Source organism: Hyaena hyaena, unplaced genomic scaffold (assembly GCF_003009895.1).
Source record: "Hyaena hyaena isolate Hyena2069 unplaced genomic scaffold, ASM300989v1 scaffold_353, whole genome shotgun sequence".
Taxonomy (NCBI): Eukaryota; Metazoa; Chordata; class Mammalia; order Carnivora; family Hyaenidae; genus Hyaena; species Hyaena hyaena.
Genome location: NW_024080987.1, coordinates 1,819,643 through 1,838,890, shown reverse-complemented (window position 1 = coordinate 1,838,890; position 19,248 = coordinate 1,819,643). Strand labels below are relative to the sequence as shown.

Sequence of the window (19,248 nt, the reverse complement as noted above, 5' to 3'; positions counted from 1 at the left end):
GCAGTTCTGAATTTGAACTCTTCCCTGGTGACTCACACAACCCTAGGTCCCGGGCTGGCCCCTGATCCTATCTTGTCCCTACCTCTCTGCACCTAGGCTGCCCACATGCCCAGCAAGTCACCATTTTTAGGAGGATCAATTTAATGAGGAGTCTGATCTGTTGAATAAGGGTCAAGTTTGGCAAAATGAAATTCACTTCTTCAACTGCTTTACATGTGCTTTCCATAGGCTGCAAATGTAATTTTCTATACTTCCGTAGATAATATTTTCCAGCAGTTTTTCAAGGAAAATGAAAACTAGACAGTGACCATAATATACCTAATTGATTTCATTGGCCCCTATATATCTGGTATAATAAATAATCAGAAATTATTTGCATAACTGTAGGTGACTCACGATAGTCCATCCCTGTGTCTCTTAGGTAATTTCATTTTACCTTCTTATTAGCTTTTCAGTTAAGCTTGACGAAGAGGAACAACTTTTGAGGAAAACCAAAAATCATGAATCTTACTTTTTAATTTTTAATTTAACAAATATAGGTTATTATCTGTACACTATTTTAACCATAACAAATAAGTTAAAAATTAATTAATTAATATTGAGAGAAAAGGCAATGGAACAATAAGTAACTGTCATTGTGGGGGAGGTTGACACTGAGAGGATTTAAATGTAAAATTTATGTTGACTGAAATAAGTCAGTCAGAGAAGGACAGATAGATGTTTTCACTCATATGTGGATCTTGAGAAATGGAACGGAAGACCATGGGGGAAGGGAAGAAGAAAAATAGAGACAAATAGAAGGGGAGGGAGGCAAACCACAAGAGACTTAAATACAGAGAACAAACTGCAGGTGGGTGGGGGTTGTGGGGGGAGAAGGAAAATGGGTGATGGGCATTGAGGAGGGCACTTGCTGAAATTGTGCACTTACATACAATTTGTGTATGTAAGCCAATCTGACAATAAATTATATTCACTTAAAAAATGCAAAATTATGTTTTTGAAAGGATATTATTTCTTTGGTATGTTAATTGAACTATCTACAAGGAACAGGTCAAGGAAGATTCAAGTTAAATTTGCCAATGTTTTATATAATATCCATAAATGTAGGGGCACCTGGGTGGCGCAGTCGGTTAAGTGTCCAACTTCAGCTCAGGTCATGGTCTCGCAGTTCATGAGTTCGAGTCCCATATCGGGCTCTGTGCTGGCAGCTCAGAGCCTGGAGCCTGTTTCAGATTCCGTGTCTCCCTCTTGTTTTGCCCCTTCCCTGCTCATGCTTTGTCTCTCTCTTTCTCCTTCTCAAAAATAAATAAACCTTAAAAATTTTTTTTTAATATCCATAAATTTTATTATCTCTTATTACTTGTAATAGCATAGCCACACTTATAATGGACATAAACTAGCAGCTGTTCAACCTTGCTCTTTTTTTTTTTAACAGAGTAATGATGAGATTTAGATATCCACTCTAATAAAATCGATATGACAAGGAGAAGATGATTCTCATCTCGACCAGATCCACGGTAATTTCATTCCCTTGTGCCCCAGAACCTAGGCTAATGCTAATTAAAGCATGATATTTCCTTAGGGTACCATTGTTCTAGACTGCCCTACATTTATGTAAAGATAAATATCATTATTTATTCCAGTGTGAGTCAGTGTGAGTCAGATAATACTTGTATTCCAATGCATCCTATCTGTAGTCTATTTTGTCAACAATTTCTGGTATCATATTACCATATATATTTTATAGTTAATGAAAGTGAGGTACCCAATGGCCATAGGATGACACTTAAAATTCTAGAACTGCCTGTTTTCTTCAAAACACGAGTTCTGCCCTTGGTAGAGGTTTTCTCCTGTTCCGAGGAATACTCAATAATTATGGCTGTGTTTATTTGCTTCCTGTTATTAGCTTTTTTGTACCAGGGCACCCACTGAAGATACAGTAATTATTTTTGGGACCAGAAGTTTAGATAATAACGTGGAGCACCCAAAACTTCATATTACTTTGATAATTATAAAGTTTCTTTCATATGTTTTTTTTGTATGGAAGAGAACATCTATGACATTAATGGACTGACGATTGAAACACTAACAAGCTACTCTTTTCCTTTGATAAAACATTTTATTCATTTTCTTAAATGTATGTGGATCCATATCAGGAAAGTTCATTTCTCCAGCATTTTTTTTTTTTTTGACATTATAACACTGTTGATGGCAACGCTGAGTATTCTAGCAACTTTTTGAAAGTTCCATTGAAAACATACAAATGTGCCACCGTTCAGGCTATGAATGGAGATATACTGGGGCCTTTGGAGCTCTGTTTAGCTATAAGGAGAAAGAATACCATTACAGAAAGAGCATTGAACTAACACTAAAGAAAATCAACTTCTGGTCTGGATTCTGATACAAATTCTCAACCTCATCTGCAAAATAGGAACGTTCGTCCAAATAACTTCCAAAGTCCTTTCTAGTCTGAAATGGCACATGTTAACAGGCCCTTTTGCTACTGAACATGGAAAAGATAAGTTTTAATCTCAAGGAGGCATTCCCTGACCTAAACTGTTATGAGACATTAAATGTTTTGCCACATGAAATTGAGTTTCTTCTTCACAAGAGTTTAAAAAGAGAAAATCATCTCCTCAGACTAAGGTATGTGCATGCTTCCAAAAAGGCGTGAGGGTGAAGCACTAGAGGAACTTTCAAGTATCTAATTAGAAGATTCTCAATTCCATTTGCAACAGTTCATAGGAACGAACAAAAGTCAGAGTCTAGAACCCTGGGTCTGCTGGGCATATAAATGTGCTTAGTGTAGTCAACTCCACTGACAATGGAAGACTCGCCATGCTTTGATGATGCTCTCCAGACAATGGTGTCTACATTTGGATATTTACCAAAATCACGGAAGCCACTTCTCTAAATTGGTTGCATGGCCATTAACTTAGATAATCAATGACATTTAATGGGAGAAGTTTGTGAGCACTTAAGAGTTAGGCAATTTACTAGATTATTTTCACATCTAACCCTTAGAACAACTATTTGAAGTAATATAATATAGTGATTTTTTTTTAAAAGTTTATTTATTTGGAGAGAGAGAGAGCATGAGCAGGGGAGGCGCAGAGAGAGAGAGAGGGAGAGAGAAAATCCCAAGCAGGTTCTGTGCTATCAGTGCAGAACTGTGAGATCATGACTGAAATCAAGAGTCAGACACTTAACTGACTGAACTACCCAGGTGCCCCATAGTGATGTTTTAGTCTTATCTATAAAACAGAAAAAAAATTGTGAATTTTGTGAGAATCAGGGAGATAATACACATAATGCATCTTAATACTTTTAGTTTATGCTGAGCCCTACACAAATTCAAATGGTATAGTCCTCAGAGAGCTTTAAAGTAATCCTTTAAAGTTCTAACTGACCTGACTCATGTAACATAACTATACTACAGAACAAAGGGCAGGATTATTTAAAGGAATGCAAAAAACAGGGGAGCCTGGGTGGCTCAGCTAGTTAAGCATCCAACTCTTGGTTTCGACTCAGGTCATGATTTCATGGTTCCTAAATTTGAGCCCCACATTGGGCTCTGCTCTGATAGCATGGAGCCTGCTTGGTATTCTCTGTCTCCCTGTCTCTCTCTGCCCTTCCCTACTCATGTTCTTTCTCAAAAATAAGTAAATAAACATTTTAAAAATAATAAAATAAAAGAATGCAAAACCCAAAAACAAACACATAAAAAAACCCCAGCACCAAATTGTAAAATTCACAATGTCTGGCATCCAATCAAGAATTATTAGGTATGTTATGAAGTAGAAAAATATGATTTATAATTATAATAAAAAGGAGTAGATAGACACAGACCTGGAAATGATAGCAATGATGGGATTGTAGACACAGACACTTAATAAAGAGATATTATAAATGTGTCCTGTAAATTAAAGATGGTATGAAAAAATGAACATAAAGAGTAGAAAAGTTTAAGTTATAAAAAAGACTCTAGGCAACTTCTAAAGATAGAACACATTGTACCTGAAATGAAAATTGCACTGGCTGAAAACTAAGCATATTAGATACTTCAGAAGAAAAGATCAATGAACTCAAAGACATAGCAATATAAAGTATGCTAAAATAAAGCACAAGGAGGCAAACATTGAAAAAAAAATAGAGCCTCACTAATTTGGGGGACAATATCAAGCAGTCTGTAAGTATGTACATGGGAACCCAAAAGGTGATGGGAAGTATAAAAAATATTAGAAAAAATAATTACTTAAACCTTTCAATTTAATGAAAAATATAAAAACATAGATCCAAGATCAATAACCCTGAAGCAGAATAAACAGAAGTAAAACCACTCCAAAGCATAAAATAGTTGAAATGCTGAAACCAAATAATAAAGTGAAAAATTTAAATGCCATCGGAGAAAAGAGACACATTTTATCCAAAAGGATAAACACAGGAATGATAGCAGCCTTTTCATTAGAAATTAGGGAAGTGAGGGGCACCTGGGTGGCTCAGTGGGTAAATCATCTGACGACTCCTGGTTTTGGCTCAGGTCATGAGTTCAAAGCCTTGTGTCCTGCTCTGAACTGACAGTGTGGAGCCTGCTTGGGATTCTCTGTCTCCCTCTCTTTCTGCCTCTTCCCCACTCATATTCTCTCTCTGTCTCAAAAGTAAATAAACATTAAAAAAAAAAAAAGAAATTAAGGAAGTGAAAAGACAACAGAGTGGCACTTTTAAAGTGCATTTTAAAAGGACTGTCAATCTGGAAATGCTCTCTATCACGATGGTGGTAGTGATTATAGAACTATATGCATTTTTCAAAAATCATGTGATTGAGCACTTAAAAGGGTAAAGGTTATGAAATGCAAATTCAAACTCAATCAACTGAATTTAAAACTATATATATATGTATATGTATATATATGGATATATATATGCTTTAATGTTCACTTATTTTTAGAGAGAGAGACAGAGAGACAGAGCAGGAGCAGGGGAGGGGCAGAGAGAGAGGGAGACGCAGAATCTGAAGCAGGCTTCAGGCTCTGAGCTGTCAGCACAGAGCCAAACATGGGGTTCGAACCCACAGACTGCGAGATCATGATTTGAGCCAAAGTCAGATGCTGCACTGCTTAACCGACTGAGCCACCCAGGCATCCCTAAAACGATATATTTAATGATCATAAATAGCACTGGAAAACTGAAGTTACATTGCTCATTAGTTATTAAAAACTGAGACTATTATTTCTGTACATAATTATTGAGTTTACAGTGGTGTTTAATTTTTAGTATCAGTGGTTCATAACTGTCAAAGCCTCTGATGAAAGCCTCTCTATACAGAAATGACTCTAAATGCATATAACATTTTCTTTTCATTTTGGGAGGTTCTTGGTTACCTGCAGCCCATCCACACTCAAGTTAGGAAAGCCTTGTCTATTTGCAGGATTTAACCACATTACTATAAGTCTCCGAGCCATGTGAAGGTAGCTGGACACCGTGATCATCTTGTGATTGTGTAGGACTTACTGCACGTGTATAGTGCACACTGCAGGGTTAGAAGGTTAGAGTCAAGCCATCACTAGTGATGTGCATCCAAAGCTTCTATCATCCTCTTCTGTTTCAATGATCTTTCTGTGATGACCAGTCGGTAATCAGTTATAACCGTAACCAGTCATAGATGAATCTATTGGTGAGTGTACTTGAGTGTGTCGGTTCTCTGCGTTCTTGTTCTTTCTCCATTTTGGGATAGTATTCATACGAATGTAACAAAATGTATTCATTTATTCTTCTGTTGAGGGACATTTATGTTGTTTTCAGTTTGGAGTCATTAAAAAGAAAACTTCTCTGAATCTTTGGTGGATATGTGTTTTCATTTCTCTTACATATATACATAAATATAGTTGGGTCCTAGGGCAGGAGTAAGATAGTCTATGAGAAACTTCAAATGGTTTCCCAAATTGGTTATAAACACTACCTTCCCACTAGTCACATTCAGCTTTTAGAATACGTTCCCTCTAAGAAAGAGTATTAACAGTGAATCATGGGTATTGTTTGTGTCTCCTTAAGAATGAAGAGTTTAAGCACCTTTTAATGTGACTGCTGGAATTTATTACATCGCTTGTGAAGCATCTATTCATGTTTTATGCACATTTTTAATTGGTTTGTTTGACTTTTGATCAAACTTTTGATTGTTTATTTGTAAGAGTTCTTTGAATATTTTTGATACAAGTTCTTTCTCAGATACAAATGAAATGAAATGCAAATCCTGCACTATCTTGTGGCCCCCAACTGCCTTCCCCAACTTCTTCTTCCTTTGGGGATAATTTCCACAACATAAATTAAAAACAGAACATCAAATTTGTGTTGAGGTTTAGAACAAAATATACCTATGATAAAATCGGCTTCATATAAATAGAATCCATCCCTTCTTCTCAATGTTGTGCTGTTCCTATTTTATCAAATTAATAATTAAAAGTTAAAATTTCAAGTATATCTATCAAAATAATAATTTTCAAATGTCAGTTGATCTTTCAGTATCTATTAATCACACAATGAAAAGACCTAAAAGTGAAACCAGTTATAAACATAGAGGTGTTTAATTTAAAAGTTAGAGGGAATAGTATAAAATGTGCAATTTCTAAGATTGGGCAGAGTTTTTGCCCCAGTTTTCCCTAATTTAGTGCCACAAATAAGAGACTTATAAGTGAGAAAATAACTAATATAAGTAAAATATATAAATATATGTATACTTAAATATTTATGTATTTAAACTTAAATATTTAAATATTAACTATGTTTTTACTATTACAATAAAACAAATATTAGATATTTATTATATATATAATAAGAACTTCACTTGGAGAAAATTTTCAATCGTCCTTCCTAGATAAAAATTAACAAGGCAGGGGCGCCTGGGTGGCTTAGTCGGTTAAGCGTCCGACTTTCGCTTAGGTCATGATCTCGCGGTTCATGGGTTCGAGCCCCGCGTCGGGCTCTGTGCTGACTGCCAGCTCAGAGCCTGGAGCCTGTTTCAGAGTCTGTGTCTCCCTCTCTCTCTGACCCTGCCCTGCTCACGCTGTCTCTCTCTCTGTCTTTCTCCTAGAAATAAATAAAACATTAAAATAAAAAAATTAACAAGGCACCAGAATCTTCCATATGGAAGGTGGAATCTAATACATTTTTCTTTGCAAAATTGAAAAGAAACTATTTTTTATGTTATATTATTAAATGTAATTTTTGATGATGCATTACAATGTGATTTAGAATGTAAAGTAGACAAATTAAAAAGAAAAAAGAAATGAGGGTGCCTAGATGGCTCACTTGGTTAAGCATCTGACTTTGGTTCAGGTCATGATCTCACAGTCTGTGGGTTCAAGCCCCACATCAGGCTCAGAGCTGTCTGCTCAGAGCCTGGAGCCTGCTTTGAATTCTCTGTCTCCCTCTCTCTCTGCCCCTCCCTTGCTCATGCTCTGTCTCTGTCTCTCTCTCTGAAAAATAAATAAACGTTTAAAAAAATCATAAAGTAAAACTTTCTACATTCCCACCAACTTATTTATATGAGCACTCATCCTCAACCTTCACAGTCATGAAGTTTAGAAAATAAGAAAAAACATGTTTTAACTAATTTAAAATTCGGTTTGCCTGTCACTTACTGAATGATAGCCTGCCTATCTTCCCTCCAAAAACAGAACACTTTTTGTTCTGTCTAACCTACTCTCATCTCGGCTTCCAGGCAAGACTTTCCAGACTATGAACCCCACGGGGCACACATCTTGTATAATTTGATTTACCAATATTTTAAACCCAAATTTAAATTTGCATTTTTTTCTAATCAAGACATTGCAACAACCACGGTCTTTGTACTTTAGCTTCTTGTTTTCATGTTTTCGTATATATGGTAAAAGTCCCAGAAGCTACAGATTACTAGTTTTCTATGATGAATTTTTAAGTGCAGTTTTCATCTTCTCTGTTCTCATTAAAATCACTAAGTAAGTAAGTTCTAATGACTCCCTCGGTCTACCTTAAATAGCCAGAATTCGTTTGCTCTTTTAAAATTCATTCCTTACTTTTTTGCTTATAGATTGTTCCACTTTATCTATAACACTAATGTTATGGATTAATCCAGGTAAAACACGAAATGATAGCAATTGTGTAGCTCTTACTTCTCCCCATGCACATCACCACCTGTGTGCTGAAAAAAGAGCCTTTATAATTACAAAAGGATTATAAAAAAATTCATTGTGTGCACCAGAGATGGGGTGTATTATTATTTTTTGCATCAGCTAATATAAGACATTTCTTTTACACCAGAAACGATCTATCCCTTCAGGCTATCTGGAAAGAAATATTATCCACTAAGGACATTTGAGAGGCATATATATAGAAAAGTCTATTAACCATTAACCCACAAAATGCATTCAAAGATCAATTAAAGTAGTCTCACTATCAACAGACCGCGAGAGATGAATTATGGACAAGGATCGTGTCTAGAAAAGCCAAATTGAGAAAAAATATTTTTTATCAGTACTAGGAGAAGTAATAGACTAAATAAGAAAAATTTAAATAGTAATGAGGGAAATGATGACAAACGGGGTAACAAACAAATTATGAAAAGGAAAGATGTGACAATAAAGGGATACAGCATCAAGGCAAATAGAATTTTAATGGCTTTGATGGAAGCAATTTTGCGATTGTCCTCGTTTCCTAAGAATCATGAATGAGCAACCACTGGACTCTATTTCTAGAGTGGAGAGTGAATTAAGAATGATAGAGAGAGTGAATTTTCTATTTAAGAAGAAGAAAATCCTTATATAATTCAGTAATAACTGTCTAAGAAAATGAATCACCTGTCATTGGGTATATCAATCAGAATGAATGATAGGGATAAAGAATCCAGTATATTTTTAGCCATTTTGAAAAGGTATGCCTTAATCCACATGGTTTCAAGTATATATAGGTAAGTCACAGAAAAAGACAATTGCAAAATCTGTCTGGAGATGCTCAAAGACTACCGTGGGCCATCATTCTAGTCTGTGACCCAAAGTTAGAATTCTTCCCAAATTATATGTTACGAATGCAGAGTGAAATGTCACATCTTCTGTTCTCCTAGGAAAGTTTAAGCACTTAATAACCCAGCCAACAGAGACATTTCACTGAGGATTTTGGAAAGAATCTGCTTGAGCTTATCTGGAGCCATTAGTTGCCTGGTCTTGTTTTTCCCAATCTCATCCTCATAAACCTTTTAAATTGATTGGCAATTATTTTGTGGTATTTTATGCACTTACAATGGAAATATTAAACTCTCCATAGATTTGTTTTCCAATTTTACAAAGTATTTTAATTAAGCACCATGTTTAGCTTTTGACCTACTAAGGAATTCCTATACCTTCTAAAGTAACTCTCTTAATTATGAATTTGTTGTTTACTTTCTAAAGAGTTGACAGAAGAGTTAAAAATAAAAACCTCTATTTCCTTAGCATTCCAAAATCATGAATCACTAAGAATACACTGGCCGTCAGTATATATGTTTAGTCTTAATATTTAATACAATGAATGAATGCTTTATAGCATGGCACAATTTTGACCAAACTGAACAAAATATCTTTTCATAAAGAATTGGCTACATCAGGGGCGCCTGGGTAGCTCAGTCAGTTAAGCGTCTGACTTTGGCTCAGGTCATGATCTCACGGTTAGTGGGTCTGAGACCTGCATCAGGCTCTGCTGACAGCTAGTTCAGAGCCTGGAGCCTGTTTCGGATTCTGTCTCTCTCTCTCTCTCTGACCTTCTCCTGCTCACGTTGTCTCTATATCTTTCTCTCAAAAATAAATAAAACATTAAAAAAATCGTTAAAAAAAGAATTGGCTACTTCATAAGAAAGTCTAGAATAGTTCTTGTGTATTAATCTGTTATTGCCTTTTTCCTTTTATGATAAATCCTGTCAATACACAATATTTATTTGAAATTTGGAAAGGGGATATTCAAAATATCTGTTTTTTTTGAATGGACATATATTGAACAAACATAATGGTGACATTCTTTTTTATTGGATAAGATTAACAAAGAAACAGAGTTGATTGTTATACCAGTAAATAGTTGTACAGAAAGGGAAATGTAAGAATATTTCATAATGCTGGATCAACTATAGAAAAAAAGCAGGTTAAAGTTTCTAGGATCTCCCAGAGGGCCAAAATCAGTTCATGATCCCACTATCCCGTGTGGGGAAACTTTTGTCTTCTTGCAGGATCCACTTCCACTGGTAGAATAAAATTCAAGGGACACCTGGACAACTTAGTTGGTTAAACTTCCGACTTCAGCTCAGCTCATGGTTTGTGAATTTCAGCCCCACCTCGGGTCTTCTGCTGTCAGCATGGAGCCTGCTTTGCATCTTCTGTCTCCCCCTTTCTTTTTCTCTCCCCCTTTCTGTCTCTTAAAAACACTTAAAAATAATTTTAAAAAAGAATTGACCCAAACGCCTAACACTGTAGATCTTCAAAACCCCTTTCCCTCATGCCCATGAGTTAATGTTCACAGATTCATTGTCTCTTTGTGCATGCCCATCATGTTTGTAAGCCTTCTGACCTTAATAAATACAGAGCAAGGACCCTTAAAAAAAAAAAGAATAAAATTCTAGAAGGTGGAAATCTCAGCCTGTTAAGTGTGAGGATATATTCCAGTCGCTTAGAACAGTATTGCACAGAGTAGTATAAACATTGAGTAAGAGTAAACTTTTCTTTCTGAATCATAATCAAAATAAAATGAATAAAGTTTAACTCCTCTTTTGAGGAGAGTTTTATAATGATGGTGATTTAATATAGTTGAGGTGTACTTTGTTCTGATGGAAGTGATTTAAAAATAATAGGAAGAAAATAGTGTTTAAGGCGAAATTTAGAAACTAGATTATTAGCTAGCGTGGGACTGTGGAAAGAAATAATCAGTTATTTTAGCTGCTATTTATGTTCTTCTTGAAGACAAGGTGAGTTAATGGTCTAGACATTAAGATCATAATGAAATAAATTTCTCCAAGGATCAATAGTTCTCTGTTAAGGCAATTTGCATATGAATTAACAGTTAATTTCTGTTCAACTAAATAATAACCTGAGAAAACAATAGCAAGTCTAGCACACCTTTAGTTTGATATTCTAATTTTCAGTTTAAAATAAAAAAGGATCATAAAACCAGTCTTGCTATTTTGCCCTTGCTGACACTTTTTTCTCCTCTGTCGTGATGAATAGAACTTAAGGTGTTAAAGATGACCTCTAAAGTCTCCAGAATCTCTAAATTGAGCACCCTCATTTGGTAGAAAAAGGAAACCACAGAGGTTTGGGGGCTTACTTACTGCTGCAGACCTAAAATATACAAAATGCATTTTAGTTATACTTTATATTATTAAATATCACAACCTCTATGTTTTCAAATATAATATCACACATTCCGTTGTGGGGTTTTAGTAACCGACATTGCTTAATTTTAGAATTTAGTGGGTTTTTTTTGCTCCAGCAGCCAAAATTTTTTGAATTTTCCTATTATAAACAAAAAAAAAACCCACTGTGCTATGTTTTAGATATCTAAACCAACCATAAAAGTATCTTTTTTTCACTTTCCTTTTCAGAAGAACAAACACAGGATTTATTTTATTGAGGTTTGATTTACATAACTATTTATTTAATGTTGACATACAAAGCTCTTAGAGCAAAAAGAAAACAATTGACAAGGATTTTCTCTGGGCAACAAGATTATTAGATTTTCTTATTTATATTCCATCAAAAGGATGATGCTTCTTAGACATTAGTAACAACAGCACAAAGAGATAGAAGGCAAGATATGAATCATCACTTTTTGCAATGTTTATTGGCTTATGTTTTTATTTTGCTTAAACCTTATTTATTTTTCAGTTAGAAGTGTGCCATCATTCCTAGTTTAACTGTTAGTGACTATTTGGTAAAGAAAGGTAATGGCTAAAATTTTTCCAATAGAAAAATCCAGCAATCTAGCTCCCTGAGTATTTTTTAAATTCCTTTTCTCTTGGCTTTATTGATATACTTGAAATTAGATATTTAAAATGTATTGTCTTTTAATCCTTTGGCAAAAAAATAGCTTAGCCACTTCAAATAAGAATAATTTTATATCTTTCATTGTAACTTTATTTTCTCCTTGGGCATTTGGGGTCAGAATTCTTTTTCCTTATTTAAATATGTATTATACATATAATCACAGATGTAATTAGAATTTGAATGTCTTAAAATCCACAGGACGCAATGTACCTCTTCTTTCCTCTTTTTCTTATTGACTTGAAATTGGAAATTTTACTTCATTTTGAGCACCTCTTTTAGCATGATAACACAAGGGGTGGCTTTTTTTACCCATGTTTTGTATGGTTTGCATTTCACAAACTTATCAAGCATGAATTGCCTTTAAATTATTTTCTGCTATTCACATGAATGCTGCAAATTCAATAAAAGCAAATAGCTATATTAAATATGCAGATGGTTTGTAAGACTTTGATAAAAGACATTTGTGATGGACAGAGTCACTCCTGCCTCAACGGATTAATGTTCAGGCTAATAACACTTTGCATCTCTTTGCATGGCTCATTCTAGAACTGTGGTACTTCTCTGGGATCAGTGTTGGGGGAGTGCAGCTGCGTCTTACTGAAGCAAACCCAATTACAGAATTTCATTGTATAGCCCATGATTTAGAGTAGAAACATAATTTGTTGGCTGTAATATTTAATCCTCAAGATACCTTTAAAATACTTCAGGAAAGAACACAATTACTTGGAAATTCATTATTTGATGCTTGTTTAGGGAAAATAAACACTGATCAAAAGGCTGAAATAATAGAGCAGTCAGTTGAAAGCAAGTTCGCTACAGTCTTTTGGGAAAACATGCTATAAGCTTTCAGAAGACCCTGGTGATTCAAGTTTTTCATATTCTCTTGCCAACATACTTAGTATTGCATGCTTTATTTTACAGGGCTTCAATTCCCATTTTACTATGCATTATTTTTTAAAGAACTGTTTTTTGTTCTTCGCGTTTTTTTCCCCCCTCCAGAGCTTGGAGATAAAGCTTAAGTGCCTTTGTAGTACTTTTGGGTGAGATAGGCTGAAAACATTATATTCCTGTTAAACTATGTGCCCATGTCTCCATGCTATTTGTCCTTTTCTGTTTATACAGTTATAAAGTCTTTCACCAGATTTCCTAACTAATATAGAAATTGATTTTATTCATTTTCAGTGTCCTGGAAAGTTTTAGTTAGAAGGAAACTACTCAAGAGTGCCTGGGTGACTTGGTTGAGCGTCCAACTCTTGATATCAGCTCAGGTCATGATCCCCGGGTTGTGAATTGAACCACGCATTGGGCTCCATACTGAGTGTGAAGCCTGTTTAAGATTCTCTTTCTCTCCTAGGGCATCTGGGTGGCTCAGCTGGGTAAGTGTAAGACTTCAGCTCAGGTCATGATCTCACAGTTCGTGGGTTCAAGCCCCTCATCGGGCTCTGTGCTGACAGCTCAGAGCCTGGAGCCTGCAGCCTGCTTCGCATTCTGTTTCTCCTTCTCTCTCTGCCCCTTCCCCATTCACACACTGTCTCTGTCTCTCAAAATAAATAAATGTTTAAAAAGAAATTAAAAAAAAAGATTCTCTCTATCTGCCCCTCGCGTGTGCGCTCTCTCTCACTCCCTTAAAAAATAAAAAAAGAAAAAAAAAAAAAGAAAAAGGAATCTACTCAGCACTAAGCTTTCCATGTCAGAAGATAAAGGGTAAAATAGAAATTTAAAAAACATCATGAATAACTGAACTAATCCTCAATGAGTTAAAAAAATAAACAAACCAATAAATCCCTAGCTTCATCTTCAAATAATGACCATAAAGGACATTTAGAAACCTTCAAAACGGAGCCCCAAACTGAACTCAGCTTCTGGACCCAACTGAATTTGTTTTAGCACATTCTCTTTGCCAGCTCTTCAAACCCTTTTTCCTGGGCCCACTGTTCATAAGCTAATCTCTGGTTGTCCTCAACGTTTCATGTGGTATCCACCTCATTCTTGTTCTCTTTGGCGTGGTGCCATGATCCAATGTTTCCAGACTTTATCACAACAAAATCTATCAGGCTTATGTTTCATTCTCTCAAGATCTTTTCACGAGGAATTAGCTAGCTGTCCTGGGAAACTCATTGACACTGATACAAAAAAGAATGACCATTTTATTATGTGCTGTGTCAGTAGGCATTGTGAGAGTCACAATGCCTAAGATCGATGGTTTCAAATATTTATATTTTAAAATTATTCTTAGCTAGTCATAAAATTCAATTTTCAAATAAGGTTTATATAAAACAGATACACATGAAGCTGCTCCGGGTGAAGTGGAGAGACAGGATCAGGGAACTCTGCCTTTCCCTCCTACTTGCTGTCTGAGTGACCCCAGAGCATCTCAGGCATTTCTACAGTTCCTGACAGTCTCCAGACCATCCTATTAAGGCACTGGAGGAGCTAATGGGGACGTTAGGCGTATGGTTCACACCTTTAGATCAATACTTTTCAAGGGGGTGTGTGTCCCCCACAGGGATGTTTGGCAATACCTGAAGACATTTTTGGTTGTCATAACTTGAGGAAGGTGGGAGGGGGTGCTTCTGACATCCAATGGGTAATAGACAGGGATGTTGCTAAATGTCCTACCTACAATGTACAGGACAGCCACCCACACAGAGATTTTCAGTCTAAAATGTCAAACGGTGCTGAGGTTGAGAAAGTCTGCTCTAAAGGGGGCAGGGCACCAGGAACTGCTCAGGGAGGGTGGTCTGGCTGAAGAGGAAAGAAGGACTCCAGCCCCTGGAGCCACAGCCTTAACTACAGAGCAACCACTGCTTGCCCAGGGCCCGGAAAGGTAGGAGGAAGAAAGCTTTGCAACACTGTGGTATTTATAATTTTGTTATATTTGCACATTAACTAGCAGCCAGAGCCAAACAAATAAGCTTAGCAGTTAGCAAAATTATTAAATAGAAAGTTACAGTGTAAGCACAACAAGTTTGTATGTAATGAATTCCAAAGATCAGGGTTCCCTTGTCTGAGGCACCCCAGCTAAGGCCAGAGACACCCCCGGCCCCTCCCGGCTCAGAGAACAGAGCGGAGGCCAGGTGCCCACACAGCGCAGGCTCAGGGTCCGAGCCCCTGTCCCCCGTCCTCACGTGTTAGCAGCACCTGCTGTCCCCACGGGTCAGCCTGTAGGTTCCCAGACGTTCTCCCTCGTAGAGGGAAATCCCATCTTACTTTGAGCGAACTGTGGAGAAGACAGGTCCGTCCCCAAGTTCCAGATTCTCCCACCAGGGAAATGCTCTCTAACCTACAGCCTCAGGCTGGGGCCCAGGCTGAACTCAGCCCCAGTCGCTACCAGGCCTTGTTACTCACAAAGAAATCATTTTGAAATTTTAAAAGATGACTAAAATACTTCATTACAATTATTAACTCGGTTAAGGGCCTTTGCCCAGTTCCAAATTCCTAAATAGGCTTCATGTAAAGGCCCCAGAGGCACCAAGGGACAGTTTTAACGCGGGTCATCAACTCGAAAGCACTGGAGAGTCTAAGAGGAAACATACAATAAGTCCCCCACCCCACCCCCGCCGTAATTATATAGAAAAGAGAGAGAGAAAATCCCGTCCTCACCCCGCGGGCCCCTTTTGTGTTGTTCTTGCCAACGCAGCAGCCCTCGTGCTATATAGACGCGCGCCGGCGGCCCATCACTGACCCGCATCCACCAGCCATGGGGAAGGTGAGCCCGGCGCGGCCGCAGGCCGGGAGGGGCCCCCGCGCGGCGGGGCTGGGGGCCAGGCCGCTGAGCCTCTCCTCCCCTTGCCTTGCAGATCACCTTCTACGAGGACCGGGGCTTCCAGGGCCGCCACTACGAGTGCAGCAGCGACCACCCGAACCTGCAGCCCTACGTCAGCCGCTGCAACTCGGTGCGCGTGGACAGCGGCTGCTGGATGCTCTACGAGCAGCCCAACTACGCGGGCTGCCAGTACTTCCTGCGGCGCGGGGACTACCCCGACTACCAGCAGTGGATGGGCCTCAGCGACTCGGTCCGCTCCTGCCGCCTCATCCCCCACGTGAGTCCAGGCCCCCCGGGCCCGGGGTGGGGGTGGGGGGGGCGCCCGGAGCCACACCGGTGCTCCTCACGTGGTGTTCGTACTACAGGGTGGCAGCCTCCCTTCGCTGCCTCGAACGCTGGTCTCCTTTCCTCTGTTAGTATCTCCGAGGTTTCCTTCCCCTGAAAAAGTGTGCGAGGTGATGCTTTTCATTCACAAGTGCATTTTGCTCTGCTAAGATGAGACTCCCCTCTGCTGGGAAAACCACGTGCACAGGTCAGAGAGTCTGTGTCACAGGTGGTGAGAGGCAACGCGGCAGTACCTTTCCACCAGTGGCCTGGGGCCACTTACCGGGCGTGTGTGTGTGTGTGTGTGTCTCTCTCTCTCTCTTTCTTCATCTGTAAAATGGGGCTAGTGAAGGCAGCTAGCCCGCAGGCTGGAGCCAGGGTGAGAGGTGGGTCCTAGCACGAGGCAAGCCACCCCTCCCCCAATACTACTGTTAGGAACGTCGAGTCCAGCCGCCCCTGCGAAGCCCACCGTTACCCAAATAAAGCCCCAGCAGCCTGGGATTCCGCGGTTAGGGATTCTCTCATCTGACTACGACAGGGTCCTGCGGAAAATGTACCACTTGACACCGCTTGAAACCCCCTCAGAGGGTTTCGTGCCTTGCTGAGCGCCAGGCTAGCGCGAGGAGCCTGAGAACCCGGGCTTCGCTTTCCCTCCGGACTCTCGAATGACACACGGAAAGCTCTAGTCCTGAGCCTCTCATAAAAGAAGAAAAGGCTATAATGGTTGTTCCACGTGGGTCGGGCTGTTGTGGAGACCAAACCACGTGACGTACATGTGAGTCCTTTACAAACAAGAAGATTCCTTCCTAGCAGCCCTTCCTTTAGCTGAAGGACGATCCTTGTGAGAGCCTTTCCTGAGAAGGATTCTGTGGTGAAAGAAGGAAGACAGTGAGACAATTGGTGCCCTCTGGGAAGGGACATAAAGGAACAATAGCTCAAGGAAAGAGACCGGATTCGCTCAGGACAAACAGCCTAACTTTCCAGTTTTCTAAAGTTTTATACTCCCTTTGTCCTGTGCAGACCTCCTTCGTGATCTTGAACTTCCATTTTTATTAATTACCTAAATTATATTTTGCAGGAACATATGTTAAAGCTGAGAACTGAAATCTAATCTTTTTTTTTTTTTTTTTAGTGTATTTATTTGTTTTAAGAGAGAGAGAGGAGCAGAAAGGGGCAAAGAGAGACACTCCCAAGCAGACTACACACTGTCAGCATGGGGCTCAAACCCGTGAACCATGAGATCATGACCTGAGCTGAAATCAAGAGTCAGCCACTTAACTGGCTGAACCACCCAGGCGCCCCCTGAAATCTAATCTTTGTGATGGTTGTTGCTTTTCAAAATGTTAGAGACGCAGGGCTTAAAACAGAAGAGACTGAGAATTGCCTGGGCTGAATTGCCACCAATCCACCTTGCTTTGGGAAAAGCAATTTGGCTTCCTTTCTCTCTAGCCTTTTCTAACGGTATCAAGATTCAAAGTAATGCCTTTTGCTAGGGATATGTTTGCCTTTTTAATATCTAATTATTTTTTATATCCTCTAAGGAGAACCCTGGACCACCAATAGTCTTTGAAGGAAAGAGCAAAACACATATATACAAATTGTTACTTAAGAACGATCATAAATAGATCCAGCATGTGTGTTTCATCAAGGTTGTGCCCCCCTAACCGCCCAAAAAACCTCTAGGGAGCATCATTCACATAGTCATCTATATCACGGTCTATGTGAATGGTGGTTGGTTTTTGTTTTTGTGTTTTGTTTTTTTGAGTTTTGCCGTGTACAACCTATCCCGCTATACACGGCATCCCTGGTATTGGTAGTCTCCTTTAATTTGGTCACCTTTGATATCGAAAAAAGAAATGCCCAGTCCCCTGGTGGGGTGTGTTGGGCTGAGGGCTCAGGTGGGTTGCTAAGGGCTAAGTTGTCTGACTTTTCCTCATCTGCTAATTGCTGAACCCGCAGACCAGCTCGCACAGGGTCAGGATTTATGAGCGAGAGGACTACAGGGGCCAGATGGTAGAGCTCACTGAGGACTGCCCCTCGCTCCATGACCGCTTCCACTTCAGTGAGATCCACTCCTTCCACGTGCTGGAGGGCTCCTGGGTCCTCTACGAGATGCCCAACTACCGGGGGCGGCAGTACCTGCTGAGGCCGGGGGACTACAGGCGCTACCACGACTGGGGGGCCGCGAGTGCCCGCGTGGGCTCGCTGAGGAGGGCCATGGATTTCTACTGAAATGTTCGTACTCTACCCTGTTCTCCATCTGGAAGTTAATAAAATATTTCCTGCGTGTTTGATGCAATCATGTGGTCCTCTCTTCCTTTTAGGCTCAGGAGAAAGAAGGCTGGGACTAATGTAAATTTGCCTCCAGTAGAAAGGGCGGTACAGGGGCAGCAGTTGAAAGAGCAGCCTCTGGGGCCCAAATGCCTGGTCCAAAGCCCTACTAGCTATAGGGGCTAAGTGATGGGGCAAGTCCCTTAGCATTTCTGTGCTTCTGTTTCCCAACTTGTAAAACTTGGGATAATAACACTCTTCATCTCATAAGGTTGTGATGTGATTACGTGAGTTTTTATTTTACAGTCACTGACATAGTTGAGCTCTGCATCTAGTAATTTCTAGGAAGCTGTTCTGTGAGCCTGCTGGTGAAACATCTGCTCACCCTCTTGCTACTCAGTAGAATTCACTTTTGGAGATTGCGTTAAGTGGAACCGCTGAGTGAGGTTGCCTCTGAGGGAGCCAGAGATAGATACGTTTGTTAAGATAACTGCATCTGACATCTCTTAGGTCTAAAAATATGTGATTGGCTGAATAGATTTATTATTTATGTATCCAGGGCATAAATATAAAAGTATCACCTTAACAAACAGCCTAAAGGACTCTTCCAAACATTTTTCTACTCACGGGAGCTACAGAGCCCTCGGGTAGTAGGCTCTGATAAAAATGAGCACAGAGTGCCAAAGTAAAAGCAGAAAGTACATGATCAGGAAAATAAAATGTTGCAATCACGCAAAGTTCGTAAACCTATTATTGGCCAGGCTGAGACTATCTCCTAGCTTGGATCAATCTTCATTACATCTAGTTCATGAATCAGCATTTGACAATAATAATAATAAGAGCGCTAAGAAA

At 39.1% G+C, this 19,248-nt stretch overlaps 1 protein-coding gene across 1 annotated transcript; it reads left to right on the top strand.

Moving 5' to 3' along the window:
* Positions 1–15,735: 15,735 nt before the first annotated feature.
* Positions 15,736–18,357, top strand: LOC120243753 (gamma-crystallin E). Its single transcript, XM_039249985.1, has 3 exons — positions 15,736–15,744; positions 15,836–16,078; positions 18,085–18,357. Exons 1-3 carry the CDS (start codon positions 15,736–15,738, stop codon positions 18,355–18,357), a joined length of 525 nt encoding a protein of 174 aa, XP_039105916.1.
* The last annotated feature ends 891 nt before the right edge of the window (positions 18,358–19,248 follow it).

What these genes read in the sequence shown, in the direction of transcription:
- LOC120243753 (XM_039249985.1), top strand. An exon ending in CCTGCCGCCTCATCCCCCAC is followed by an intron (nt 16,079 to 18,084) that starts GTGAGTCCAGGC and finishes CTGAACCCGCAG; the next exon opens with ACCAGCTCGCACAGGGTCAG.